The 27,678-nt window shown below is 31.5% G+C and overlaps 2 protein-coding genes across 2 annotated transcripts; one reads left to right on the top strand and one right to left on the bottom strand.

The window, feature by feature from the left end:
* Window positions 1–4,005: 4,005 nt before the first annotated feature.
* Window positions 4,006–8,318, bottom strand: LOC11420999 (26S proteasome non-ATPase regulatory subunit 1 homolog A). The gene is made up of 7 exons (XM_039831208.1): window positions 8,204–8,318; window positions 6,199–6,233; window positions 5,797–5,902; window positions 5,498–5,597; window positions 5,237–5,405; window positions 4,504–4,928; window positions 4,006–4,433 (listed from the first exon to the last, which is right to left on the bottom strand). The coding sequence occupies exons 1-6, from the start codon at window positions 8,316–8,318 to the stop codon at window positions 4,692–4,694; spliced, it is 762 nt and encodes a 253-aa protein (XP_039687142.1). The 3' UTR covers window positions 4,006–4,433; window positions 4,504–4,691.
* Window positions 8,319–11,832: 3,514 nt separating this feature from the next.
* Window positions 11,833–16,152, top strand: LOC11422408 (uncharacterized). The gene is made up of 4 exons (XM_013603392.3): window positions 11,833–11,988; window positions 12,416–13,738; window positions 14,153–14,356; window positions 15,726–16,152. The coding sequence occupies exons 2-4, from the start codon at window positions 12,452–12,454 to the stop codon at window positions 16,047–16,049; spliced, it is 1,815 nt and encodes a 604-aa protein (XP_013458846.1). The 5' UTR covers window positions 11,833–11,988; window positions 12,416–12,451; the 3' UTR covers window positions 16,050–16,152.
* The last annotated feature ends 11,526 nt before the right edge of the window (window positions 16,153–27,678 follow it).

The following is a 27,678-nucleotide window of genomic DNA, read 5'->3' as shown; positions in this document are numbered from 1 at the left end:
ATATTGCTATTGCTTTCAGGTTGATTATTTTATTCTAAGTGTGCTTCTGAATGATTCAGGTTGATTATTTTATTCTAAGTGTGCTTCTGAATGATTTTGTTGTGTAAAATTTGTTTATGGTTTTGTTGGGTTTGCTTGATCATGCGAGTGGTTTCAGGTTGATTTGATTATTCTTAGTAGGCTTTTTGATTGATTTTGTTGTATAGAATTGCTTTTGGGTCTGAGTAAAATACATAATCGATTAAGAGATTGTAGATTGATGTATAGAGAATAGTATAATTTGGGTTTATGATGTGGGATTAGCATTTTGTAACTCTTTGGAATAGTTTACAAAGTAGGGAATAATGTATAGAGAATAGTATAATTTGGGTTTATGATGTGGGATTAGCATTTTGTAACTCTTTGGAATAGTTTACAAAGTAGGGAATAATTTACAGTGAATGAATAAAGTGCATCAATGTTATTTTCAATGTACTCTTGTGGTCACTATTATAAGCAAATATGCCTGAACTTTCAATATTATGTTACCATTCTCTTATAAAAGCTGCATTACTTCATTTGACTTGAAATTTCAATTAATAACATGTTTAATCTAAATTCTTACAGGCTATGGACGAATCATATGTGTGGATTTGGCAGAGAACTTAGCAGGGTCAGGAGTGAAGGTTGGAAAATTTAGAGCGGACGGTGATGGAAAAGAATGTGCAAAGAGTGAACTAGGTTGGGAAGCTACCCCACAATACTCTTCTTTCCCCAAACACTGTTCCTGGCCGATTAAGTATCCTTCAGAAAAGAGAGACGTTGATTCATTGATGGCATTTGTGAATGCTTTAAGGTGATGACTAATTGAGTATTTGCACATGAGATGTCCAACGTTCATTGTGTGTAGTTGTTTGTGTGATGTTTTTTGATTCTGATCTGTGTGTGAAATAACATGCAGGGTTGTAAGTAATCTATCATAGATGGATGATCTTGCGACTTGAGACAAATATGATCTACTTTTGATTGTGGGAACAAATTATGGTAATAAATTTGAGAATGTATTTTAATATTGATTTATTGTGAACAAAAATTAAAATTTCCATTAGAGGCACTACATTTTTCAAGAGCTTATATTTTGCTTAAATCATAATCTGAATATTATCTTATATGTTATGCCTTATCCTACTTAAAAACGTCTACTGGTGAATGTTGGAGTAAGTGAAAGCGATTGAGTAATTTCTAAATGTATTTTGACTTTTTGATTGGATGTGGCTTGAGTTTGATATGTTTTTATGGTTATAGTAGTTATACTTTGAGTATAAGTTCTCATTATAGTAGTTATACTTTAAGTATAAGTTCTCACCAAAGTTTGATATGTTTTTATTTTTATAGTAGTTATACTTTAAGTATAAGTTCTCATTATGTTGTTTTACACTTTGAGGTTAATTCAAATAGAATTTGAGTTTTTTTTATCACGGTCTGCAAGTTAGCATCAGAGTGCTTCAACTTTGGTGTTCTGAGGTGTGATACGGCTGTAATTTTTGTTGCCGCTTTGGGTCCGTTTTGAGGTGAGCTAAGGCTGTTGTTCTTCAACCAAACAAGGTATATGTTGTTATGGTAGGTAATATTTGAGTTTCTGATTTCAGATTTTTATATAGTCTAAAATAAATTGATGTTTCAACTTATAACTGCACTTGATTATGAAACAGTAAATTCGGTTGTATTTTAACTTGATGGTTCAATTTATTGCCATTGGTTTAAGTTTTTACACGTTAACTATGATTCAAACAATTTATTTTAAGTTATGTATTTCAAATTTGGCTGTATTTTGTAACTGTACTTCTTTCTGCATTATATTTAACGTGTTTTTTTGGCTATAAACTCAGGAAAAAAAAATCACTACATTTGAAAATTGAGGCTTCTATTAGCTATCACTTTGAAGTTCTCTTAGTTTATGGATTTATATTGTTTTCAATTTTAGATGTATTGGTTTAATTTTAAGTTTCAGATGATTTTTTTTTTTTTCTCATTATAAACCAGGCTTATAACATATGAACTTTAGTTGGACTAATACGCATCTTTTTTCCGCCGAGGTTGTAGCTATGGTCTCTGACGAGATTAGGGTGACAACAAATATAATTGGATTTGGGATTGAAATTGACTTCACCGATTCTGTTTCTGTCTTTGACTTCATGAACGATTTGCTTCAACGAGACATGTGTTTCACACTATCAAATCCCACTGAATGCCACCGTTTGTTGTATTTTCCTTTTCTTTTATTTGTTTTCACATGTTGCAGGCTCATGTCGGAGCGATGTGGTTGAAGCTGCTACCATCATGCACTTATGTTGTTAAAGACAGAGAAGAGAATGCAGCAATCAAGATAGGCTTGATTTTTCTTCACATACAACATTCAAGTAAGGAGGAAAGGTAATAGTTGTCATTTACCTTCTCTTTTTATTTTATTCTAATTCTATTTAAATTGTTTTGGCATTTACCTTCTCTTTTGTTTTGAAACTGTAAGTCATGTTTCACTAATATATGAGTGGTAACAATTCTGATTTCCCCCAAAAAAAATCATTTTGGAGTTTCTTCAATTTCGTTTTGTAGTTTTCTGCAATAAGTCCACTTTATCATTTGTTAAACTCATTAGTAAAAGTGGTAACTATGTATGTTTGATAGCAATGTATTTTAGCTAGCCGAAGACTATCGTGACTTTTTTTTTTCCATTGCAGGTTGAAGAATCTAAGATCTAGGTGGTGGTTTTGATTATGACCAGGTAAGTTTTTGAATAGAATTATCATCTAGCTTGCTATTATCTCTTACATTGAAGACTGTAATTTGAGCACTGTAGGTTTTATGATTTTTATTTTTTTTTGGAGTTTTTAATCGTATTAAGTATTATTTTTGTGCACGATTCTTTATCTGATTCTATTGTTTGAGGTTTAAATGTGACAATTATTATTTTTTATTGTGACTGTCTAATAAAGATATTAGTCTTGAATTTTGTACTCAATTTTTTTTTTCATATGACATGTGCTATTGAATTTCAAGGTTTTGTAATTGGATATTTGTGACTATTGTCTCTTCCTGATGGTTTATGCTTAAATGATTGAATTTTATTGATGTCACTGTGTTCGTTATGTTTTATGGCTTATTTATGCATCCATTGCTCCAGCATAAGTCAATTTATGAGGTGAATCCAGCTTCAATACTTTCAATGTTGGCTTAATTGATCTGTCGGTCCCTTAACTTATTTCTTTTATTCAATTCGGTCTCATAAGTCTTAACTTTGTCAAACATGTCCCTTAACTTATTTCTTTTATTCAATTTGGTCCAATTTTGATAATTTTAATCCTCTAAAAAAAGAGATCGTTGGATTATGGAGATCTATAAGATTTTATAGCGTATCACCAACACCTAATTTAATTACTTTCTTCTTCTTCTTCCATCATCTTCATTCATCCTTCAAAACCTTCAACCCAAATTCAAAACTCACAACCTTCAACAACCTAATCGCAAAAACAAAATAAAAACAACGAACAAATCCAATCAAAATCGAAATCAACGAAACAAAAAAACTAGATCTGATAACATCATTAACAGTATTAATTTTTTTTTTATTTTTAAGATTTAGGAGTATTAAGTTGTTGAAGAGATGAATTGTTGTTGAATCTTGTTTTTATTTGTTGGTTACATGTTGATTTTTTTTTTTTTCTGGATTTTTGTTTTGGTATATTGTATGAATGATTAAATAGTAGGTTTAAAATTTTTTTTTCCTGGATTTTATTGATGAATGATGAATGTAGTAGATGAAGATGGGGAAGAAGAAAAAGAAAGTAAATAAATTAGGTGTTGCTGATACACCGTAAAATCTCATAGACCTCCGTAATCCAATGGTCTTTTTTTCTAGGGGATTAAAATTATTAAAATTGGATTAAATTGAATAAAAGAAATAAATTAAGGGACGTATTTGAGAAAGTTAAGACTTATGTGACCAAATTGAATAAAAGAAATAAGTTAAGGGATCGGCAGATCAATTAAGCCTTCAATGTTTTATGGTTTTTTGCTTAAATGATTGAATTTGCTTTCACCGACATGTTTTATGGCTTAGTGGGAACAGTGGTAGGCTTGGGGTATTCAAAAAGTGAAGGCTTTGCATGAGACAAGAATTCAAACTTTGGAGATTTCAGATCATAGTTCAGACCGATTAAAGCCGTTGGTGAAAAAGCCAAGCTTATGAAATAGATAAGGGGGTTCCAATACCAAAATTGGTTGAAAACTGCAAGACCAACCACTGCAGCAATTTTATCATGCTTAGTCTTAGAAAGTAGTCTTATGGTCACATTTCTTCAGCCAGCCAGCATCAAGGATTCCAGAGGCCAAAATTGCACCCATCTTGCTCATGGTATCCTCATGCTTGTCAAGTATAATTTTCTCCAATTGTCAGCCTGGAATACACGGCATGTCAGAAATTAACAGATTTATTGCTTCAATATCCAAATAATATACTTTCCTTACCTGAAGGTTCCAACACGTGAATCACTAGCTTCACTAATCTGAACCATGAGCATAGCCATTGCTATAAGGGCACACCCTGACGAACAAAATCAACGACATCCGAAGTCAAAGGCTCCAGTAAAGACTTTGGCAATGAACACCAGCATTCTGAGTAGAATCTGCATCACTGGGTTCTGGCTCTACGGGCTCTAAAGGTTGAGACTTTGGCAATGAACATTTAGAAGAAAAGCTTGGTGCTCATTTTCGACCAAATCAAAAGCTATTTGAAGTGCCAAAAGAGCATCATCTTTGTTTTCACAACGTAAAAGTTTTTCCAATATGCTCGCAACCCCCTCTAGCTCATCCAAGAACATAAGACACTGACAAATGCTCAGATAATCTGGTGATGGAAGCTTTTGAAATACTTTAACAAGGAGACGGAGAACCTGAACCAAAAAAAAAAAAAAACAAGCAATATCAACTTTCGTCAAGACCACCGCTGTTAAAAATTCTTCATAAATATTTCCAGCACAAACATTTGTCTCATTTGAGAACAGTTGCTAAAGATTTGTGTCCTATTAACTATTAACGGTAAACACCAAAAGAGATGTTTAAAAGATGATTAAAATCATAAAAATTCAATGGAATATAGCTCAATAACTAAAATTAAAGGGATGAAAAAGGAAGGGAAGATTTTCCGGATATATTCAGCGTATAGACTTCAATATAACTATTAAGATCTCATTTCCCTTACCTCCTGTCTGTATTCTCTAAGTTTCACAAAGGAATGAGAGACGTGAATGCAGTATGATAGAGTTCCTTGAACATTGTCACTTCTTGTAATTGCTTCCTCGAGTTTATCCAATCTCCTGCATTCAATGGCAGTTCCCATAGCTTGTTGGTATTTTCCATCCACAATACACCTGAATTGAGGAAAAGCAACGAAAATTGAGAATTGAGGGAACTCAAAGTTAAGGATACAAAAAACATAAGAATAATTGTAGTTTATACATACTTATTCAACAATCTCTCTACAATCACTTCCATTCTTGGGTCCACTTTTATAGAATCATCAGCCTTAGACTTGAAAATAGCATATTCATCTATAGCCTTAGCTGAAAACATAAGATTTTATAAATTGTCGTGGAATAGAACATATGATTTCATTATACCAAAATGAGTAAAACCGCTAACAAGTAACACCAACTGAACCAATATTATCAATGCAGTCCATTTCATAGAGATCATAGTATTCTTGAAAGATCTGCATACAGCTTTAAATTAAATAGAATAAAACCAAATAACAATTCTCACCTAGAAGAGTATGGACATGGTCAGAATCCTGTGAAACATCAAACAGAGGACCAGCTCCAAGGGCATAGGATAGTGAGTCATTCAGCTCGCCCAAGTAATTAAAGACCTAAGATAAAGGAGCGAAAAAAAAAAATTAGATACTAGAAACACAGACCATGAGACGAAATCCAGCATCTAAGAATAATAATATATGGATATAAAAAAACTTAAGGCCTCTGGTGATTGGTTTAGAAGCCAGGTACAATCAAAAAGGATGAAGGCCGAAAATATTTATTTGCTATCTCAAATATCATGTAAAACACATCATAACAGCTTAGCCACATGAAGAAAGAGACTCCATATATGCAAAAACAGCATCGCTCGGTTATCAATAGAACATGTGACAGTTCATAATAACACTACCTGGAGAGAGCATGATGCTTGAGGGAGATATGGGACTCGTTAAGCATCGCCAACATGCCACCGGCTGAGCTGTCGAACGTCGTAGCCATGTCTGAGGATGACGATTCAGCGATTGAATGAGAGAGAGAGAGAGAGAGATCTCGACGAATTTGGGCTATGCTTGGATTGATGGAGAGTGGTGGAATGGAATGAAATGGAGTGAGATATAACTTGATTCCTTTATTTGGTTTTGTAAAAAATGAATGAAATGGAATGTGATGGAACCCATTGCATCCAATACCATCCATTCACTCAATTTTTCATTCTCCTCAATTTGGAGTGTATCCAATGGGTGAACATCCTCTCCATTTGGCAAAATAATTGGAGTTTTGCAAGTTGGAGAGAGATAGACACAAAAAATAGATGATGGGTCCTACCACTAAGTGGTTTCCACCATCATTAATTATATTTTACTTTTTTCAAAATTTTATGTGTCTTTATCTCTCCAAATTAAAGAAATAGAGAAACACATAAATGAAGAGGATCCTAACCCGTATCCAATGGAATACATTAATAATAAAATGACAACTTTACCCCTACTTTTTCTATTTCACTCTGCTCTTTTTTCCCTCATTTTTTTTCCTTCTCTTTTCATCGTTTTTATTACTTCAATGCTAGGATCACCACCAAGATTCTTCATAGCATCTCTCATAGAAGCAAGATCAAAAAGAGCAGGAACTCAAATAAGATCAACTCGTTTGTTCTGGAATTTCAAATAAAAAAATACCAACAAACAAGTCACAAAAATGGAACAAACCTGCACCAGAACATGAGCAGGCATGAGAGGAATTCCTCGTCACGAAGGTTCATAGGATTTTGATCCAATGATGATCCTAACAATTAGCCCTTTGGTTTGTAACTAGTTTATCAACCTTCTCTATGTGGTGAGCTCTAGATTATCCTATCTTGTTTAGAGGATATTTATCCTTTTAAGATATCAACCAATCAAAATGTAACATTAAATGTCAAATAAATGAGTCAATTTTTCTATAAAAAAAAAAAGAAATTTTAATAAGGTAACTTTTAATTTTTATTTAATTATATTTAGGTATGCAATCTTAATTAATTTACACTATGGCTTGTAACAATTAAAATTTCACATCAAATTCAACTCATCATGGTTGTGTTTGGTAACACGAATAATCTAGTTTATAGCTTATTGGACTATCTTATAACCTTGTTTTGATATGATAAGGTGTGTTTGGTAAAAAAACTTCTTTCACTAGCTTATAGCGTTTTTTGAGAAGCTATTTCAAGTAGCTTTTGAACTTATAGCTGATAGTTTTATATATTTTCTTCCAGTTTTAACCCTATTAATTTAATTTAATTATTTTTTAATAAAACAACATGTTCATGGCTTAAAAAATAACGGTCAAGTTCATAGCTTATTTTTTAATAAAACAAGTGCAACATTTTCTCCTTTGAAAAAAAAAAACTGTCATGTTTTATTTTATTTTTTAATGAACGCTTTATATATATTTCTTAAAATAAAATGTTTTATATTTAACTATAACTAGCCTACGGTACGTTGTAAAATTTTATATATTCTTGCTTGCATTTTTTTCCACCTTCCTCTTATTTTTGGGATTCATAAAAGTAGATAAGCTTTTTCCCCTCTTTTGTACAAAAAGAAAAACAAAGATCAAAATTGTCGGTGAAATTTTATTGGAGACTAAAACCAAAAGTTTAAATATTTACAAGGATCCATAACATAGTTAACCATAAATTAAAATATTAAAAAATAAATACATATAATTTATTTCATTTTATACTTATCAGTCACTTCAACATCTAATTTTACCAAACACTTCAATTTTAATAAACCATCTTTTCAGCTATAAACTATCAGTTATAAAACATCAGCTATAAGCTTGTTTTTCAACTAGCTTATAGCTTATTTTTACGAAACACACCCCACATACGTTCATAAATTTTGTTTCATTCCAAAACTTAGAACACACATAACGTGCAATTTCTTTTTCATTCTTTTTCCCATCTTGATTGTTCAATTCTCTCGTTCGAGAATTGTCATCGTTTCCAATTATCTTGAGAATCGTTGTCGTCCTTTTGATTCCAGACATTGTGAGATAAATAAAATGTATGCAACACTTGAAAGAAATAAAAATTGGGTTCAATCACAAGGTGGGGGGTACAGACAGTACCATGGGAGGTGCAGAAATTAAAATTGAGTTGGGCCTCTGAAAAGCAACAGAGGCGCGCGTTGGGCCTTGGGGAACCGGTTCGGCCTGATAGTATATATACTTTTTTAGGTCTAATATAGTAAGGTTTTTTCTAGATTACCTTTGAAAAATGGTGGGAAATTTACCGATCAACCAATGAAAATAAGCAATTTATTGGTGAGGTCAAGATAGTTCATAGATATCACTTCAAAATGTGAATGTTTATTGGTTGAGGTAAATATTACCCACCATTTTTATATGGATACCCTAATTGTCACCATATAGTAATATTGCATGGTATTGATTTATCTTGAGAAAGGCATGAAGATATAAATGTGAAAGGGAAATATTTAACAAAAGCATGAAAAATAATAATATGTGGGGTAAAGAAATCAAGCGCTAATACTCTAGAGTTTAATTGCTCAAAAAAAAAAAAAAAAAACTCTAGAGTTTAAGTCTATAATTAGATTTAAGTCAATAACAAGTAAAGAAATCAAAGAACATTGTATACAATTTATTTGAGTGTATGTTTGGATGAACGATGAGTTTGATAAAATTATGGTGGTAATACTCTAAAGTTTTGTTTTGTTTTTGCCATAATCCTGACCATCTTGCCATCAATCCAAACATGGGCAACAAAAACGTGCATAAAAATATTAGAATAAAGTTGTGAATTCAGTCATATGAAGGATGGACTCCGACATAGACACCTGACACGGACATGTCGACACCGCTAATGTAAAAAATATAGGACATTACACTGTTACATATATATATATATATATATATATATATATATATATATATTTAAAGATAGTCAAATGAAAACTAAAATACATATATAAATATCTAACTTGAGCAATTGTGTCATTAAGAAAAAGTTCTACAACAAGATGTCATAGTATTTGACCTTTATTTATTCATCTACTATCAAAAGGGCTGTGTCGCGTCATTTTTCGGAGGTCAAGCTATTTTATTAGCATAGACTCACTAATTTTATTTCACGACTGAACTTTTAATTTTTTAAAAAAGGGGAAAAAAGTTCAAATACCACGTTTTAAAAGATTTAGGGTTCGGGGGTTGGTTACATAAAGAGAAGGTATTAGCACCCTTTATGTTCGTAGTACTCTACGAGAACCTCTTGATTTCATTTAACTTTTTGTGCTTAAACTTGCTTGCTTTAAAAAAGAAATTAGAGTGGTGATTAAATAAAAGAAAAATGAAGGTTCTTTGTTTACATTTTTTATTGATTTGGAAGGACAAGGTCCTTTAATCCAATTGTTTTGTTGTAGTTCTTTCTTTGTTTTTTCTCTAGCACCAAAAGAAATTAGTTTTTATTTTACTTTTACTAGCAATAAATGGGAGGACTAAAAATACAATTTTTTAATAAAAAAAAATATAACTGGAAAATAAATTTGAACCTCTCAAAAAATAAACTGTTGTAGGAAATAAATTTAAAAAATGATGGATTCTAGGGTGAGGGTTCAATTAATTCCCTCACAGGTGAAGCACCACAATAACACCATTTGATTGAATCAATGGTCAAGATTGTTTAAGAAAAATATGAGAACATTTATTCCTTTTCCACACACAATCCCACCACTATTTCTTTCTCATTTGCATCCTTTTTCAATTCAACACAAATATGCGGAAGATGCTTGCTTAAAGTTAACTGAATTGGTGATGATAATCAGCCTAAATAAAAATCGGACATACCATGATGAAATTGAATGAAGATTATTGATGTTTTATGTTTTTTTATTGGGTTTAATAGCAAAGGTAGGATAGAGGTATAAAATTCACCAACCACTTAAAATTAAATTTCCATTTCCATTACACCATTGGACAGGGAAGATCAAATCTATTTTATCGAACAAATGTTGACGATTATACAACTATGCCAATAAAAGTTAACGACTAATACCTCAAATTCGTCCTTGAATTTTAAAAAATCGGCCAAATTCGTCCCTGAATTTTGCGAAATATCTATTTAGTCCCTGAATTTTACAGACGTTCATCAAAATGTTCCCTCCGTCCAAAAACTCTGTTAGTGGTGATGACGTGTCCCTTGCATGCTGTGTTGTCTTGTACACGTGTCAACAAGGTAGCCACGTGTACAAGGACTAAATTGATGGAAATAGTACAAATTCGAGACTTAACTTTTAAGTATAAATTTTCCTGTGTTTCCAATTATACCCCTCTAAAATATGGATCGATTTGAGACTTATTGGCATAATTTGAGGACTAATTTGATGGATTTTGTTATAATTTAAGGGCTGATATGATTGATTTTATTTGCAGAGAATGAGTACAGGAGATATTGCATGAGAGGATCAGTGATTTCAAATGACATGCATAAACAAACACCACTGAGGGGTCCTGCTCCACAAAATCCAACTGCTCCTGGAGTTATTAGAGTTCCAAATCCAAAATCCGCTTCTACTCAATGCGAATACATGGAGTTTATCCCAACTTCAGGATTTCCAAAGCATTGATACTTGTTTAAATTATGCTTTTTGACTAGTTTAATTAATGTTTTTTGGACTTGTTTAGTTTATGATTTTTTGGATATGTAATCACTTAAGAACATCAAATGATTTGATGAATTGATGGCTATGTAATGTTATTTTATTTTTTGCTATTTAGTGACTTATGAACATCAAATATATGACTTGATGGTATGCAAATGTGTGTCTTTTTATAATCAAAGTGTCTGTCTTTTACTTTTTACTTTGTTCAGCAAATGTATGCACCAAGGATCACAGTGATATCTGTTGTGAAAATTCAAGGACCTATTTGATGGTATTTTCACTAATTTGAGGATCGAAATGATGGATATGTATATAATTCAAGGACCAATGCGAATGAATTTTTTTGACAGAAATGTTTGATTCATTCATTGACAACCTCTTTTCATTACAACATTACAACATTACATGGACTTGGCACAATACAATAACATTTTAAACAACTCAGTCAAGCAAAATACTCCTATCAATATATTAATCAACCTAAGCTCACTTCCTACACAATCAACTTTATCCATCCACCATTTAACATCATATAGGCTTAATACATGCTTTGGTCCCTTAACTTATTTTTGGATTTCAATTTGGTCCCCTAACTTTAAACTGTCTCAATTTGGTCTCCTAAGTGTACCTCTGTTTACCCAATTGGTTCCTTAACATAGTTTTTGAAAAGTTAACGTTTTTTGATAAAAATTAACAGAAAGGACCAGTTGGGTAAACAGAGGTATACTTAGGGGACCAAATTGAGACAGATTAAAGTTAAGGGACCAAATTAAAATCCAAAAATAAGTTAAGGATCAAATCATGTATTAAACGTTTATTTTTGCACACAATCTTAAATGATTTTTTCATGTAGTATTTTTTGTTAAAATCTAATATCCTGCCCAAATATCAATCGATCCAGAATCAATCACGCTGTCCGATGTAGGCCCATCTAAACCCTTGTTTATAAGCCCTACAAATCATTCCTCTCAACTCTCATTCATTCTCTTGATCTCTTCCTTGCGACTAGGTTTCAGCACCGCAGCTTTCTCCTTCACAAGGTAACCAACATCCAGTCAACGCTTCTTTTTCGTTTCTATTCTTATCATCGATTCATTCGTGCAATTTAGGTTTATATGTGTGATCACATAATAATTAGATGTTTTGGCTTGAACCTATGTGCATGTTTAATCGCAATTCTAAAAACAAATGGTGTGATAATCTTTTTCTTTTGATGAATCGGTGGTTTTATTAGCTTGTTATGAATTCTTTGTGGGTTTTGTAATAGACATGAACATGCGATTATATGATTAAATTAAGTTTTCTTTACTTTTTCTTTTGAAATACACTTATGTTAATTTATTGTTGTATTTCTTTTTGAATTATTGACTTGGATTGTGTTTGTAATTGCTTCTGTGTTTGTGTGTCTTCTGTATCATCACTGTCGAAATTACTGAACTCAAATCAAATTTTTATTTCATTGTTTAGGCTATTAATTCAATTTCTGGTGTGCTTGCGGCAACAATGGAGATGGAGAGGAGTAAAAAACACAAGACTGAGTTCCCTGTGTTGCCTGATTGTGTTATATCATATATCTTTTCAAAGTTAGGTTTGAAGGATTTGGTGAAAACAATCACATTGTCCAAACTATGGCTTCACGAATGGGGATTCAGGGTGGACCTCAACTTTGATATCAATACTTTGTTTGACTATGATAAATTTCCAAAAGACATCACACTCTTTGAATGGGTCGAATCTGAATTTGCCGCAAGAGTGGATCAATTCATGCTGCATTATCAAGGTGACATGATCCATTCAATCCGACTCGTGTTTCCATTAGGTACCAAACACACAGGTGTCATTGAAAGGATGATTTCCAAAGGAATTGCTAAGGGTGTCAAACGTCTTGAATTGATCTTATCATATCAAGATGATGATGATGCTGATTCTGATTATATGCGCCCATACATATTATTACCCTTCGATCTCTTATCTGAGGCTGATTCTCTAACGTATCTGCACTTAAAGAGGTGCATCCTATTAATATCTATGGACAACTTCTGTGGTTTGAAGAATTTGAAAACTCTTGTGTTGTCTCTAGTTTCTGTGAAACAGGATATGATTCAATGTCTACTTTCCAACTGCATCCATCTTCTAGACTTCACCCTTGATGACTGCAAGTTCAAGTCTGACTTAAAAATAACCAGCCCAACATTGTTAAATTTCAACATTGTTAATTGCGGGGTTAAAATCAAGAAGAGGAGGAATATCGATATCATTGCATCAAATCTCTCATCCTTTGAATATTCTTGTACCAGTACTGAAGTACACACAATGAACATCAAGGCTCATATGTTATCCAAGTTTAGCTTCACCGGCAGCAAATTCTATGAATGTGTGGGGTTTTCTGGAATGAAAAATGTGACAACAATTGTGTTGGACGGTGTCCATGAATGTATATCTGGTAAATTAGTGCCACTTCTGTTTTCTGGGTGTCTCCAACTCGAGGACGTTACCTTTAAGAACTACAACCTCATAAGTGAACTGGTGGTTATCAGTACAAAGTTGCGTCATTTGAACATAATCAATTGTGGCTCTCAAGAACAATATTCTCCTCCCATAAGTATCGACGCAATCAACCTCTCATCCTTTGAATACAGTGGTCACACACAAAGATTCTCTATTAAGGCTCCAAAGTTATTGACCATTTTTTGGAATGCGGCTATCAGAGAAAGAAATTCACATCTCTTTGGTTCAATTGCAAGTTTACAACATATTGAGAATTTAGCTATGACCATTAGCCATTCACAGGTGAGTAGTCAAAACTCATGTTTGTTAATGTTTATTTATTGTTTATCATGTTCTTTATTTATATTATAAATGTTGTCTAGTCGTCTATTAAATACATCTCAATTTATAGCTGCAGCCTGCAAGGACAATAATATGTTGAGGTAGGGGTTAAAACCCCAAATTCCCCTCTTTTTCACACTTAAAAGTTTGTGAATCCAATCATTAAATTACTTGACCCAACAAATATATTGTCTGGTCTATTTTGTATACAAAGATTGGACATAATGTCTATTGTTTCAACTGCACCCTTAATATGAGACGCACTTGGGATTGTTGTGGCACAATCTGCCACTATTGACTACCTAAGTTTCTTTTAATTAATAATTGAGCTACTAGCTGCGTGTAATCCACTTGAATTATTATTTGTGTAAACAGATAACAGAATTATCAACAGTCTTGGTTCGATTTCAAAATCTCAGACAATTAGAGCTCTTTATCGAGGGTCCATATGTTCGATTTCAAAGTCCCGGAGAATTGGACCAGCTCTTTATCATGGACCAATATAATTTTAATATAGACTACTTTTGGATTTTGGATATTGCAATGGCTTGTCAGCATCTCCAAAAACTATCTCTTACGGTGAGTTATTCAACTCTTCATTTTTTTGGTTGATCATTTTATAACAATAAATACTGTAATTTAACTTTTTTTGGTTGGGAATAGGCCAGGCCAGGCTTTGATAGGCCTGAGCCTGGCCTACGAAAATTTTAGCAAGCCTAAGCCTGGCCTACGGCCTTTCATAGGCTTATTTTTTTGGCCTGGACTGGCCTGAAAGCCTACTTGCATGCCTATTTTATATTAAAGTCATTAAATACTCAATTTTATTTATTTTTAAATAGGCTAAATTGACCTCAAAGCCTACTTAACTATAAGGCTTGTCGGTTTTAAAAGCCTATTTCACTATAAGACCTTAAAGCCTAATTAAAAAGTTTATTATTTAAGTTGTTTCTCTATTTTTATGTTTAATATAAATAAAAAATAAGTTTTATTAATTTGAAAAACAGGCCGGCCTATTAGGCTTCATATGTTTTTTTTGATAGCCTAAGTCTGGCCTATTTAGTTAAATAGGCTTTTTCAAAAGCCTAAGCCTGACCTTTTTAATAAACAGGCTAGGCCAGGCTTAAACAGGCCAGGCCATAGGTCCCTGTAGGCCGGCCTGGCCTTAAATCTTATTTTGCTCCCTTCCCAATAAGTAGAGAAATTTATTAATAAATCAATGATACAATGTCAAAGTAGTGCATCAAAGCATATGCACCCTACATGTACACCAGTTCTCAAGATCTCAAACGAAAAAAACATCAAAAATATACATATGTAAATAAAACTCCTACTAAGAACACACCCTGGAATTGAACACTCACACTGTCAAGAGGCAAGCAACAACACTAGTTCAAACCCCTTAAAAGCCACCCGCAAAATCCAAAAGCCTTCTCAACAGAATCAGAACATATAGACAACTTTAAACACCCTGAACTTTCTTATTGGTTTTTCTATGCTGCAAACAAAATTGTAGAATAGTTCCTTCGAGATTACAACCAATCGCTCCCATACCATCAGATCCAAAACTCCTCCATGATGCCTCCGTTGTATTGCTCTTGTCCCTTGTTCTTCTTGTTGATGATTATTGTTGTCTGTTCTTCTCCACCACTTCACCTCGGATGGCCATTGCTGCCTATTCTTCTCCATCGCTTCATTTTTTTTTTTGCTTCTTCTAAATTACATGCTCTCTTTTTTACTATAAGATCTATAATAATACCTTATAGTTATGCCATTATAGATTATAGTAAAAAAAATGGTCATCTTAGATCTTACAGTAAAAAAAGTCGCATATGTAATAATAAACCTCTTAAAACCTCTTATTTAGACTAAAGTAATGAATGACTGCCATTATATGCCCGATGGAATTCTCATACATGTAATAATATGGTCTTTATTTTTGAATTTTCAGATAAGAACTTCACATCCGGAAAATTCACATATGATTGGATTTGAGAGACAAAGAAGAGAATATGCAGGGTTTTCTCATAATTATTTGAAATATGTTGAGTTACGAGGTTGTATGTGCACCATAAATGTAATTGAATTGGCCAGTCACCTATTGAGGAATGTGAATTCACTTAAACAAATTACTTTCAGTTCTCGTGAAAAATTCTACAGAGGTGCTGGAAGATGGACCGAGGACTGTGATAATTGTTGTTGGTTGGAAGGGGGTATTATTCATGACATGCTTCAAGATGAAGTTAATGAACAATGTCAGCTTATAGTTTTTTAGTGAATTTTGTAATATTACTAGTTAATTCATTCGTACAAACATTGTATAATTTAAGTTCTTCACACTTTCAAACACATTCTTCATGTCAATCATTGTTTTTTTATCTAACCATTGTCAAAAGAAGTTGCATTTGTTGTCACATTTCTTTAACTTAGTAACAAAAGGGGGATAAAAACCTTTTGGTTGGTAAATTAAATCCCATAACAATCCGCAACAATAAGAGAAAAATCCACAAAATAGAACAAATATTTGACACTATAAAAACCTTTATTCTGACATTCATTTAATTTTTTACTATTTTGTTTACTACCAATATATGGAAAGATGAATGCGTTAGTGTCCGTCTTTACGTTAGTGTAGATAAAAAATCACAAGTGTGTGTGATTTTCATTTCATGAGTGAGTCTCAACATTTCTTTCTTTTTCAAATCTTCCTCTTCAATGATCTTAACAAAAGTGAGTGTAAGAGTGTACAAGAGAACCATTAGTGAGATTTTTCCTTATCCAACATATGATGTCAAGAGTATGGTTTGTGATCAACAAGGTTTTTTTTAGATTACCCTCTCTTATTTAGAGAGTATTTTACCCTCTCATGATATCAACCAATCAAAATGTAATATACATTGGTAACATTAAATGTCATAAATGAGTCAATTTTTTTTCTAAAAAAAGAATCAATTATAATCATAAGTTAACTTTTAATACTTTTAATTTTTATTTAATTATAGACATGATTACATTGGAGATCATTTATCTTATTTATTTGTTACATTTGAGTCTTTTATCTTTATTTTTTTCCGCTTAGGTCTTTTATCTCTTATAAAAGCACATATACATCCTTTTTCTCATTTTTTTATTAAAAAATATATAATTTTATTTTTTAAAATATCTTTTTATTAAAAATGAAACAAATCCAGAAATATGATGAAGATGTTCATCATCTTCATCTTCTTCCTTTGAATCTTCATCATCTTCATTGAATCAAAAAAAATTATACACAAATATATCTCCAAATATCATGAATTAATGTTATATTCACCTCAAATATTCTTTTAAACACAAAAATCAAACCCCTATAGAGAAAGAGATTTAGTTTCATCACAAAAAAAAAAATAAAAAAATTAGTTATATAAATTTTCACGCTGTATATTATTATTATTTTCTAACTCAATATTCAAGTCCGACATAAAAATAACCCCAGCTTTGCACATCAATTTTGTTGTTTTCAAAACAATCTTAACTTTCGTAAAGCCTAACACTTCGCCAGTGACTAAGCCTCCACCATCCGCCTTGCAACATTTGTGAAATTAAAGTTTTGATTTTTGTGTTTAAAATAAGATTTGAAGTGAATATAACATTAATTCACGATATTTGGAGATATATTTTAGTAGATTTTTTTATATTTAAAGAAGATGATGAAGATTCAAAGGAAGAAGATGAAGATGATGAACATCTTCATCATATTTTTGGATTTTTTTCAGTTTTAATAAAAATATATTTTTAAAAATAAAATTATGTATTTTTTAATAAAAAAAATGCGAAAAAAGATGTATATGTGCTTTTAAGAGAGATAAAGGACCTAAACGGGAAAAAATAAAGACAAAGGACCAAAGTGTTACAAATAAATAAGATAAAGGACCCATAATGTAATATTGCCTTAATTATATTTAGGTGTTCAATCTTAATTAATTTACACTACAGGACTTAGAACAATTAAAATTTCACATCAAATTTCTTTCATCTGAATGTCCTTAAATTTATCAGTTATATTCATAAAATTTATTCCTACCATTTTGATTGTTTAATTTTGTCGTTCCCTACTGCCGCATTTTTCAATTTTCGTGAGAATCATCATGATTTCAAATATCGTGAGAATTGCCGTTATTTTCAGTACAACGTCAGGTATGATGACTTGATTTTTGTTTTTGATTTGATTTTTCTTGATTGTGAGGTAGTTAATTATAACAATTGAGTAAATCATTCATTGTACTTTGAGGGCTGCTAGCAGGTGTTGCCGCTCTGATGTTGTGGGAGTTTGCTACCATTCTTTTGGTTGCTGCTGAAATGGTTATGTGATGAGGTTTTTGTTCTTTTATTTGGACTTAAAGGCTTTTGCTGATAGTGAGACAGGTCTATGTGTGTTAACAGATTTTATTAGGTTGGCTGCTTAAATAAAAAAAATAAGTCACGATACCTAACGCGGTTCTAGAAACAACGACAATTCTCACGATAATTGGAAATTGCGGCAATTTGGAACGACAAAATTGAACAATCAAAATGGGAAGAAGAATGAAAAAGAAACAAAAATTGATCAATATGGAAGAATAAAGAAGAAGAAATTTGAAAGAAGGAGATGTTTTTGTTCTCACGTTCGGGGTTCTAGAATGGAAGAAATTTTATGTAAAATTGTATTTGTTATAAGTCTTGTAGTGTAAATTAATTAAGATTGAACACCTTAATATAAAAAAAAAATTAAATCATTTGTTGTTTCAAAAAAAAATAAAAAATTAAAAGTATTAAAAGTTACCTTATGATTAAGATTAACTCTCCTTCAAAAAAAAAAAAATTAAGATTAACTCTTTTATTTTTAAAAAAATCTACTCATTCATTTGACATTTAATGTTATCTATGTATATTACATTTTGATTGGTTGATATCATGAGAGGGTAAATTACCTTCTAAATAAGAGAGAGTAATGTAGGCCTCACCGATCAACAACGGTGGCATTTAATCATGATCAATTCCCTATCAATTTTCCAATCTTGGATGGAAAGAATTACGATAGATGGAGCAATTAAATGAAGGCGGTGTTTGGTTATTAAGATGTGATGAATCAAGTGATTAATGATGTTGATCACATCACCAATGACTTAACAAACGCCTAGAAAGTTGTGTGTAAACCGCCTAGGGGCTAGCTTAGGATCAGCTGTGCATTTTTCTTGTAGTCTATGATGATTTGGCCATGCTAATTCAAGGCTAGAAGAGTGTATCTATGATGATTGAGATTTGGTGGGAGTTGGAAATGAATTATGAAATAGAGCTTATATATGTGCTTGGATTCTATTTATTTGATTGAATATTTTTTTTTACATCATATTTGATTGAGTATTTATTTGAGGGAGCACTAATATGGATCTCAAAAATAAAGGTTCACCAATGAACCATGCATATTACCTGCTATAGCAGGTTACCCTAGTAAAAATTGAATTTTATTATCTTCATCACAAAATCACCCAACTACTTCACTCTTCTCCAAGCACTAGCCAGCATGACTTTGATTTGCAGTAAAGTCATTTGAGATTTGATAAGCAAACTTATGGATACAACTTAACAACAACTAAGTGACATTGGGTTGCTATTTTATTTTGTTAATTCACCCTGGGAATCATTTTCTTACATTTAAATGAAATTAAAATTAAAATAACAGAAATTAGTTGGGTTTTTGTTTCTGTTATGCAGAAAGAGATTACACAAGCAGTAAAATAAAAGGATTGACATATGTGAATTAATATTAATGTTCACGGAAAAAAATTGAGCTACCGAAAAAAAATAAAAAATAAACTCCAAGTTCTCAACATCCAGATAAAACTTATGTGCAAAATGCAATAGTGATGATGAAAGTTCAAAATCCAACATCATAGATCTATGTAGAAAACTTTCAATGATTATTTTCTTGTAAGATTCAACCAAATCTTCCTTTCCAACTCTCTTTCAATTCCATCCACCTTCCAATATCTTCTGTGAAACTACCAGTGCCCCTCTCATTCCTTGCTCTAACCTTTTGTAATTTTTTTTAAGGTAACCTGTTGTAGTAGGTAATATGCACAGGTCCATGGATGGACCTTTATTTTTAGGGTCCATATTAGGGACTCCCTTTATTTGATCATACTTTTTTTACATCATATTTGAGATTTGAAAAGAGAAGGAAAAAGGATGTTTAAAAATATAAAAAGTTTTTGAATCGGAGGAGTTTGAAACTCCGGCGCGGTGGCGCCACCACCGGCCACCGCACCGGAAATTTTTTGCTTACCGGAGAAGAAGGTGGAGGAGCGGCTGTCTTTTGTAGAGAGAAGTGAGAGTCTCTCTCTCTAGAGTTAGTCTTAGAGAGAGGTTTTAGTGTGAGTTTATGTTTTTTCTTCTTTAATTCAGTTTATATACTTTGTTTGTTGCTTAAATCCTGTACATGTATTTCCTAGACTTATCACGCGCTTGTTGAAGTTAGGCCGTCAGATCGTAAATCTAAAGGCCGCTGATGCTCCCTTGTTTAATCCAGCGCGTGTTCTTTTTGTAGTTCACTATGTGCCTGCTGTTTGAACCGTCAGATCTTTGATCTGACGATCGCTGTGCTTTCTGTGATTGCTTCTCTATTTTTGTGCTGTTTTTAACTGTTGGATCTTAGATCCTGTGGCTGTGATGAGATCTTGGGATTTAGATCTGGACCTCTGGATTCATCCAACGGTCCAGATTGTATCCTGCTGAGCCAATTTCTTTCTTTTAATTGTTCTTTATTTTTAAATACTTTTTATACTTTTTTTGACATTTTAATGCTTTTAAAAAATTCCAAAAAAAAATATTGTTCTTATCATCTTAATTTTCTCTAATTTTCAAAAATTCATCCTACTTATTTCTTTTAATTTTTTTGCTCATTCCTTCACTTGATTTCAATTGTTGCTTTATTGTGTCTTTATATGATGATTTTAATTGTCACTTGTTATTTTCATATGTTTAATCTTAATTTCTTGCTTATTACTTCTTATGTCTCATTCATCACAATATTCCTTATGCTTACTAACGATTTAATCTTTGTTTTGAATTATAGCATGCACATTTAACTTTCTCATCATTTTATTTTGTCATTGACTTAGTGTGTATAAATAGGAAATTGATGTAAGTTTTATTTCTTGCATTTTATTTTGGCATAAAGGTCTTAGAGTTGTATTTAGGAATTGATGTAATAATGTAGGTAACACAAACACCGACACTACCACAATTTATTTACCGCTTTCCGCTTGTTTTTTTACGTCGTTACGTTAGCTTACCATTAGTTTAGAAAAACCTTTTTATCAAAAAACCTAAATATGTTAAATTCAAAAATAATTTTCTTAACAACATTTTCTCTTTATTTTCTTAATCAAATTCTCAATCAATCTTAATTCAACTTCAACCATTTTTAAACTTTAAAATCAATCAACCTCACTTGTTTTCTTTATCTCATGCCTTGAGGCCTCTTTCTCTTCTTAAAACCCATTTTTCAAAAATCTTAAAATCAACCTAACCCACCAAAGAAATTTTTGAGGTGAACTACATTGGTTTTGATCCCTTTCTTTAAGGGTATGTAGGCAAGGGAGTCAATCCTTCCAAATCAAATAAAAATAACCAAAAACATACTTATTCTCCCTCCATTCTTTCACTTAGATTTTTAGGTAATAATTTTTCAAGTAAGCAAATGAATTTAGCACAAGATAATCTAGGTAAGAGGTTCCTATGGAATACCATAGACGCTTAGGGTGCTAGCACCTTCCCTTCGCGTAACCAACCCCCGAATCCAAAGTCTTAAGGATTTTTACTCATTTTTTTCCATTCCCACGAATAAAAATCGAGAGTTCAAAGATTGACGATTCAAATCAATTAATGGTTTGATATCCGAAAATCACGAGCACAAATATCCACACTTGTAATTGCAGAATAAAAAAAAGAAAAAATCAAGAAAAAATTGGCAGGCACGTGCAATCTTCATGAAAGATAACATTGAACTTTCATCTTGAATCCATACCAAACCTTTATCTTCGCCATTCAATCGTCTATTAATTTACCAGAAACACTATCATCTTCAATCCATACCAAACTTAAACCAATACCTCCTCCTCCCAATAAACATCCAATTAGATCAGAGATTTGTTCTCCTTCTCAATCATTTTAAATAAAGTTAATTAGTACTTAATTTTGAAACGCGGTTTTGGTCAGATCTTATTGAATCACGTTTCTGAGAATCGCGTTCGTGGATATTTAACACGGTGTGAAGGATTTGAAGTGATTTTGTGAAGATGGTTGACACTGTAGAGAGAATCACGATATGAAGAAAAAACTGATTTAATTTGAGAAATGAAATTAGTTTGTGAATTTATTCTGAAAGTGAGTTCTTCCTTTGGGAAAACACCAGTTTTTAACTGGTTTAAGGATATATTGTACTGGTTTAATTTTTCTGAAATTACGTGGGTTGATTTGGGTTTTCACTAATTGGATTGGGTTCTTAAAATATGGATTAGGTTTGCTAATGTTGTTGATTTTAAGGATGTGGTTGTGTTTTTTGATTATGATGTGGTGGAAAGAACTAAAGGGGAGGTGATGGTTGTTGGGAGGTGGTGGTGTGGTTTGGGGAAGAAGCTCATGCGTGCCTCTCCAAATAACACTTTCATTTTTTTCATTTTTTTTAATTATGTAATTACACGCTTGGTTTTTTTTTTTTTTTTTATAATTTAAAAAATACACAGCTGTCAACTTTTGAAATTATATGGCATGACACGTAGGCTTGACTAAGTCAAAATTGGGGTTTTGCAAAAGGGGCTAAACATGAGGGGTGGCTTTTGCCATTTTTTTTAATAGGGGGTCAAAATTGCAACTTTTGAAAACTTAGGGGGTCAAAAGTGGGTTTAAGCCAAAAAACAATCAACAAAAATCGATGCAACACAAACCTTTGAAAGCAAAATCTGAGAAAAACTGAGAAAAGAAAGCGGAGAAAATCGAATCAGAATCGAAGAAAATTGAAAGCAGAAACTGAGGAAAGAAACTAAAACCTTTGAAATCGAAGAGTGTTTGTGTTTGTATTGTGTGGAACCGAAACCCTTTCTTTCAGCTTTAAAACGGTGCGTTTCAAAGAGCCGTGAGATAGAACTGCAAAGAGATTGATGGCGATCGAACCAATTGATTTGGAAAACCAATGTTTTTTAGGGTATAAGGGATTTAGGGATTTAGAGAGAGGAAACCAATTTTTTGGAAGGAGAGAGATATGTTTTTTGGAAAATTTTGGAGAAAGCAATATTAAACATTTGTCAATTTTTATGAAATATTGATTGCAGTATCAAAGAATACATTTTTTTTACATATTTTTATCCTATATATCATTTTTAATATTGCTTTCTCCAAAATTTCTCCAAAATCCTGATATGACGTGGCAATATAGAAAATGGTGGGAGGGAAAACATTAAATTAAAATTTGAAGTGTATTGGAAAACATTAGGGGAAAAAATGTCACTAAGCTTCCGTAAGAAATATAAATAAATTAGATAACCAACCGTGCTGACGCACGGACATTTATAATGTGGATTAAAATATAGTAGAATTTAACACAAACAATAACAATTTTTATGTGTTAGGATAAGTTGCATTTTTATTTTTATGGGGCTATTAAAAAACACGACAAATTTAACATATATGCAATATTAAGATTAAAATCATCCAACCTTTTAAAAAAACTTTCAAACAAAAAAGACGACTTCTTAAATATTTAGCATTTCTAAACAAAATGGTATTAAGTTCACTCAATAGTCATTTTAAGAGCACCTGAATTCCTCAATTACATGTATAGCTGATCTTTGACAAATTAAAATTACAAATTATCCATTCATGATTTAACAGAAACAGAAATACAATACTCCTATCAGTTTTTTCTATCTTAATTAATGAGGTCTTCCAAACAATAAGAAACCATTGCACAACTATTCCAATTAAATCTATTATTTCTTCCGTGATGGTGTTCTACAATTTAATTAATCTTCAAGGTTATATTACTTGCAGTACCAATGCTTATCAATTCTAACTTTCTTGTAATATAAAAAGTGTAGTAAAAACCATGACTTAAAAATCAACTTCATCCCAAAATCCTGGACCGATGAAGGAAAAAAAAATAATGTTTGCAATTCATGTCAGTAGAATAAAAAGGTATCATTAATAGATTAAAAAAGCATCGTGGTTTCTTGGACCCATATTTGGTTCTGTATACTTCAGTAACAACCTATAGATGGCTAAGAAAAAGTATTAATTAAAACAAATCCAGTGACAGAAAATCTCAAGAAAAGACTAATGCAGTCAACATCTCTGCCTCCCTGCCTGCACATATTCCAAAATGTTTGCCTTTTGAAATTGCAGTCCTCATCACTCATGATCCTTAAATCCTTTTTCAACAGCCACACCTTGTCTACAAATCAACATTAAAAGCTCCAAGCAAATCACAAAAAACAGTTGCCAATCAAGTAACAGAAACAATGAAGAATGAGCCCTGAGAAGCAAAACCCACATAACTTGTATAGCATTATTGCCACACTTTTTGTCATCCACCTAAATGGCAGTGTCATACCCCAATTTTTGACCTAAGGTCACGCCGACACACGTCATTTAACCCTGTTCGGTCTCCAAATTTTCAGTGAAAATTTCGACAGGGAGGTATTTTGAAATACCTCATTTTGGTTCCGAGTCGGGCCCTCTTCTCTCTTTAATTTTATTTTTTTTATTTTTTTATTTTTAGTTAAAATTTCCATCTTTTATTTCTTTTTAGATCATTTGATTTTAATTTTATTATGTTAAGTCTTTATCTATTTATTTAATTATTTCATTTTTTTTAGATAAGTCCAAAAGGTCAAGTGTGTATAATCTTTTCTTTTATTATTTTTCTTTTTATTTTAATTGTTATAATTTGATAAAAATAAAAAATATGGTCTTGATCCAAACACAGCCTGTCACACGCGCATCTCATCTCAATCCAAATCCGGCAAAGCGCGTCCTGATCTAAAACAAACAAACGCTATCTCATTCATTCCCATCCTCATCCAATCTGTGTTGTCACGCATCTCGCATAGCCATTCCAATCCAAAGACGTAAACGCGCTGGCTTCATTCATCCCATAGCATTAGGGTTGAAGGGAAAAAGGAAACAACTTGCAGAAACAGCAACCGTGTACTGGATTTGAAAATAAAAGTTTGACCCTATGAATCTGCCTGAATATGAGGCGTATGAAAAAAATATTTTTTTTTTGGACCCTTGCTGGGATTTTTCGGACTCATTTGACATTATAGCACAAAAACAGAAAATAAACTATTAAATATATAGAAAGAGTAACTAATTTTAAAATCAAAATTAAAATTAAAACTAATAAAAGATGGAAATTAAATACTGAAATAAAAAGAAAATAAAGAGAGAAGAGGGCCTGACTCGGAATAAAAAATGAGGTATTTTAAAATACCCTCTTTGCCGAAATTTCGTCTTAAACGACGAAAATTCCTGACTTTAAAAATACGAATAAAATAGGTAAGAATAGAGAAAAGTGGTCAAAATTTAGGGTATGACACCCACAAATACGTTGTTTTATCGTAAAATAAAAGTATAGATCTTACATAGACTTGAGTATTAAATGTATGTTCTAAGTTGTTTAGCTAGAAAAGATTTGATATTTGAAGGTTTTCTGTTTTAGTTTTTAGAAAATAAACAATAAAAGAAACTCTTTGGAATTAATGATTTCATCACAATAATAGAAAATTAAATCCCAATTCTTTATATTATTATGGAAATCAAAATCAAATTTTTTTTTTTCCGGCAAATGGGGTGCAGAGGGAGAATCAACTGTAACACCTTAGATATATAAAATTAAAAGGAAACAAAAACAAAAAGAGAAGGGGTAAACTAAGGTGACCGACTTCCTTTTGAAGGTACAAAATTGTATCTTAAACCAATATAGCCTTCTAGTTTCATGGTTGTTATATTACTAAAATTCATTTAGTTCAATTACCCTATATCACCTTAAGACGATTTAGACCATTTTCAAGTTTCAAAACTCTTGTTCAATCTTATAGTTCTAGCACCGAACTACACCTTGCGGTTTATCGGTTGATGCCTAAAATATTTCTTGAGCACAATAAAATTGAATTAGATTAGTTTGAAGTTCCATAATAAAAGATAGAGAGAGAGATGAAATCATTCATTGCACTACTTTCCATGATTGAACAAAAACAAAAACAAAATTTCAATGTTTCTACAAGAATTTTTAAATAATTCACACGTTGTTGAGATTATTCAAATAATTCACACATGATATTATACAAGAATTTATGTATTATGCAATATATTTTCTTTAAAAAAAAGATAAATACATAATTAATAAGGTTACAAAAGGAAAAAAATATTAACATCAATATTTAAATATAAAAATCATATGTAAGCAAATCATTGTGTTTTGGTCTACCGTTTTAGAAAAAAATATTGTTTAAAATGATAGTCATTTTTATAACTTGTTTTTTAACATGTTCTTTTTCTTGTTGAAGACTTATCTCGTGTATGATAGATAAATCTAAACAATAACAATTTATCATATGTATTAAAGTTATTTTGAAATCGTAAATCAACAACAACTTATCTTGGGTATATTTAAATATTAAATCTTATCAATGACAACTTATCTTATATATGATAGTTCAATCTCATTAGTGATAACTTATTTTATGTATTGTAGTTCATTCCAATCAATGATAAATTATCATGCGTATGAAAGTTCAGTTTTGTTGTAGCTTAAATGAGAAAACAAATTCACAAAATATATTTATAAGAAAAACCGCTTAGACAATATTAATTTTAAATTAGATGTTGGTCTCATATATAAACAGACAAACACGTAATTAAAAACTAACATTGCATAAAGCAACGTTAATTTTAAATTAGATGTTGGTCTTAAATATAAATAGACCAACACATAATTAATAACGGACGTTACCTTGACAATGTTATTCTTGTATATATAAACAGACTTAACACATAATAAAAAACCAATTTTACCTTATTCAAAAAAGATATATTTGTGATACCGCTTTCTTAATAGAGGTCGTATAAACATTCGGGTTTTACTTCCACCTTAACCGCTTGTAATCTCAAACAGAATATAATCCATAACGGTGAAGGGACTAGCCAAATCAAGCGAAATATAAACGATCTAGCCAAACAAAAACAGGAACAGAACACATATCAAGCAACACAAAAATAAAGAACAAGTTATTCTAGAAAAATTAAAATAAAACACGTGATAAAAAAATTAAAGAACAAAGGAGCAAAATCAAGCAAAGTTAAAATTTACATTTGACAATGAAATTTGGAATAAAACAGAAGTCCTAAAAATATAATAAAAAGGTAAGCAAATACAATATAAGAGATCTAGAACACTCAGATCAGAACCAAAAAAAAAAAGTAGCAAACAAGTAAGCAAAAATGAAAGAGAGCAAAGTGAAAGGTGGTGAAACAATGTATGTAGTGGTTTTTTTGTTTTTTACAAAATAAGAAGACCTTCCACCCTTTTATAGGAGAGCAACATAGGATACCAAAAATTTGCTACTATGGTTTTTGTTTTATGTGGTCAATGTCCAGCTCTATTGTTTGCATAAGCATGTACTCCATTTTTGTTGCAGTTTTAGTTTGTTTTTCTTTTGACCAGTATTTTGTAATATTGTTGTGAATGCAAATTGAAAAATGTTTAGGATAAACATACTCTTTATCACATATTTTTTTGGTATTATTCATTTACATTTTTAATTAACAAATAGCAAAAATGATACAATGGAAGGCCAAAAATTAACTACGACTAAATGCTCACAAAT

Source organism: Medicago truncatula, chromosome 3, assembly GCF_003473485.1.
Source record: "Medicago truncatula cultivar Jemalong A17 chromosome 3, MtrunA17r5.0-ANR, whole genome shotgun sequence".
NCBI classification, from domain to species: domain Eukaryota; kingdom Viridiplantae; phylum Streptophyta; class Magnoliopsida; order Fabales; family Fabaceae; genus Medicago; species Medicago truncatula.
Note: the sequence above shows the minus strand (reverse complement) of the source record. Positions and strands in the feature narration are given on the sequence as shown.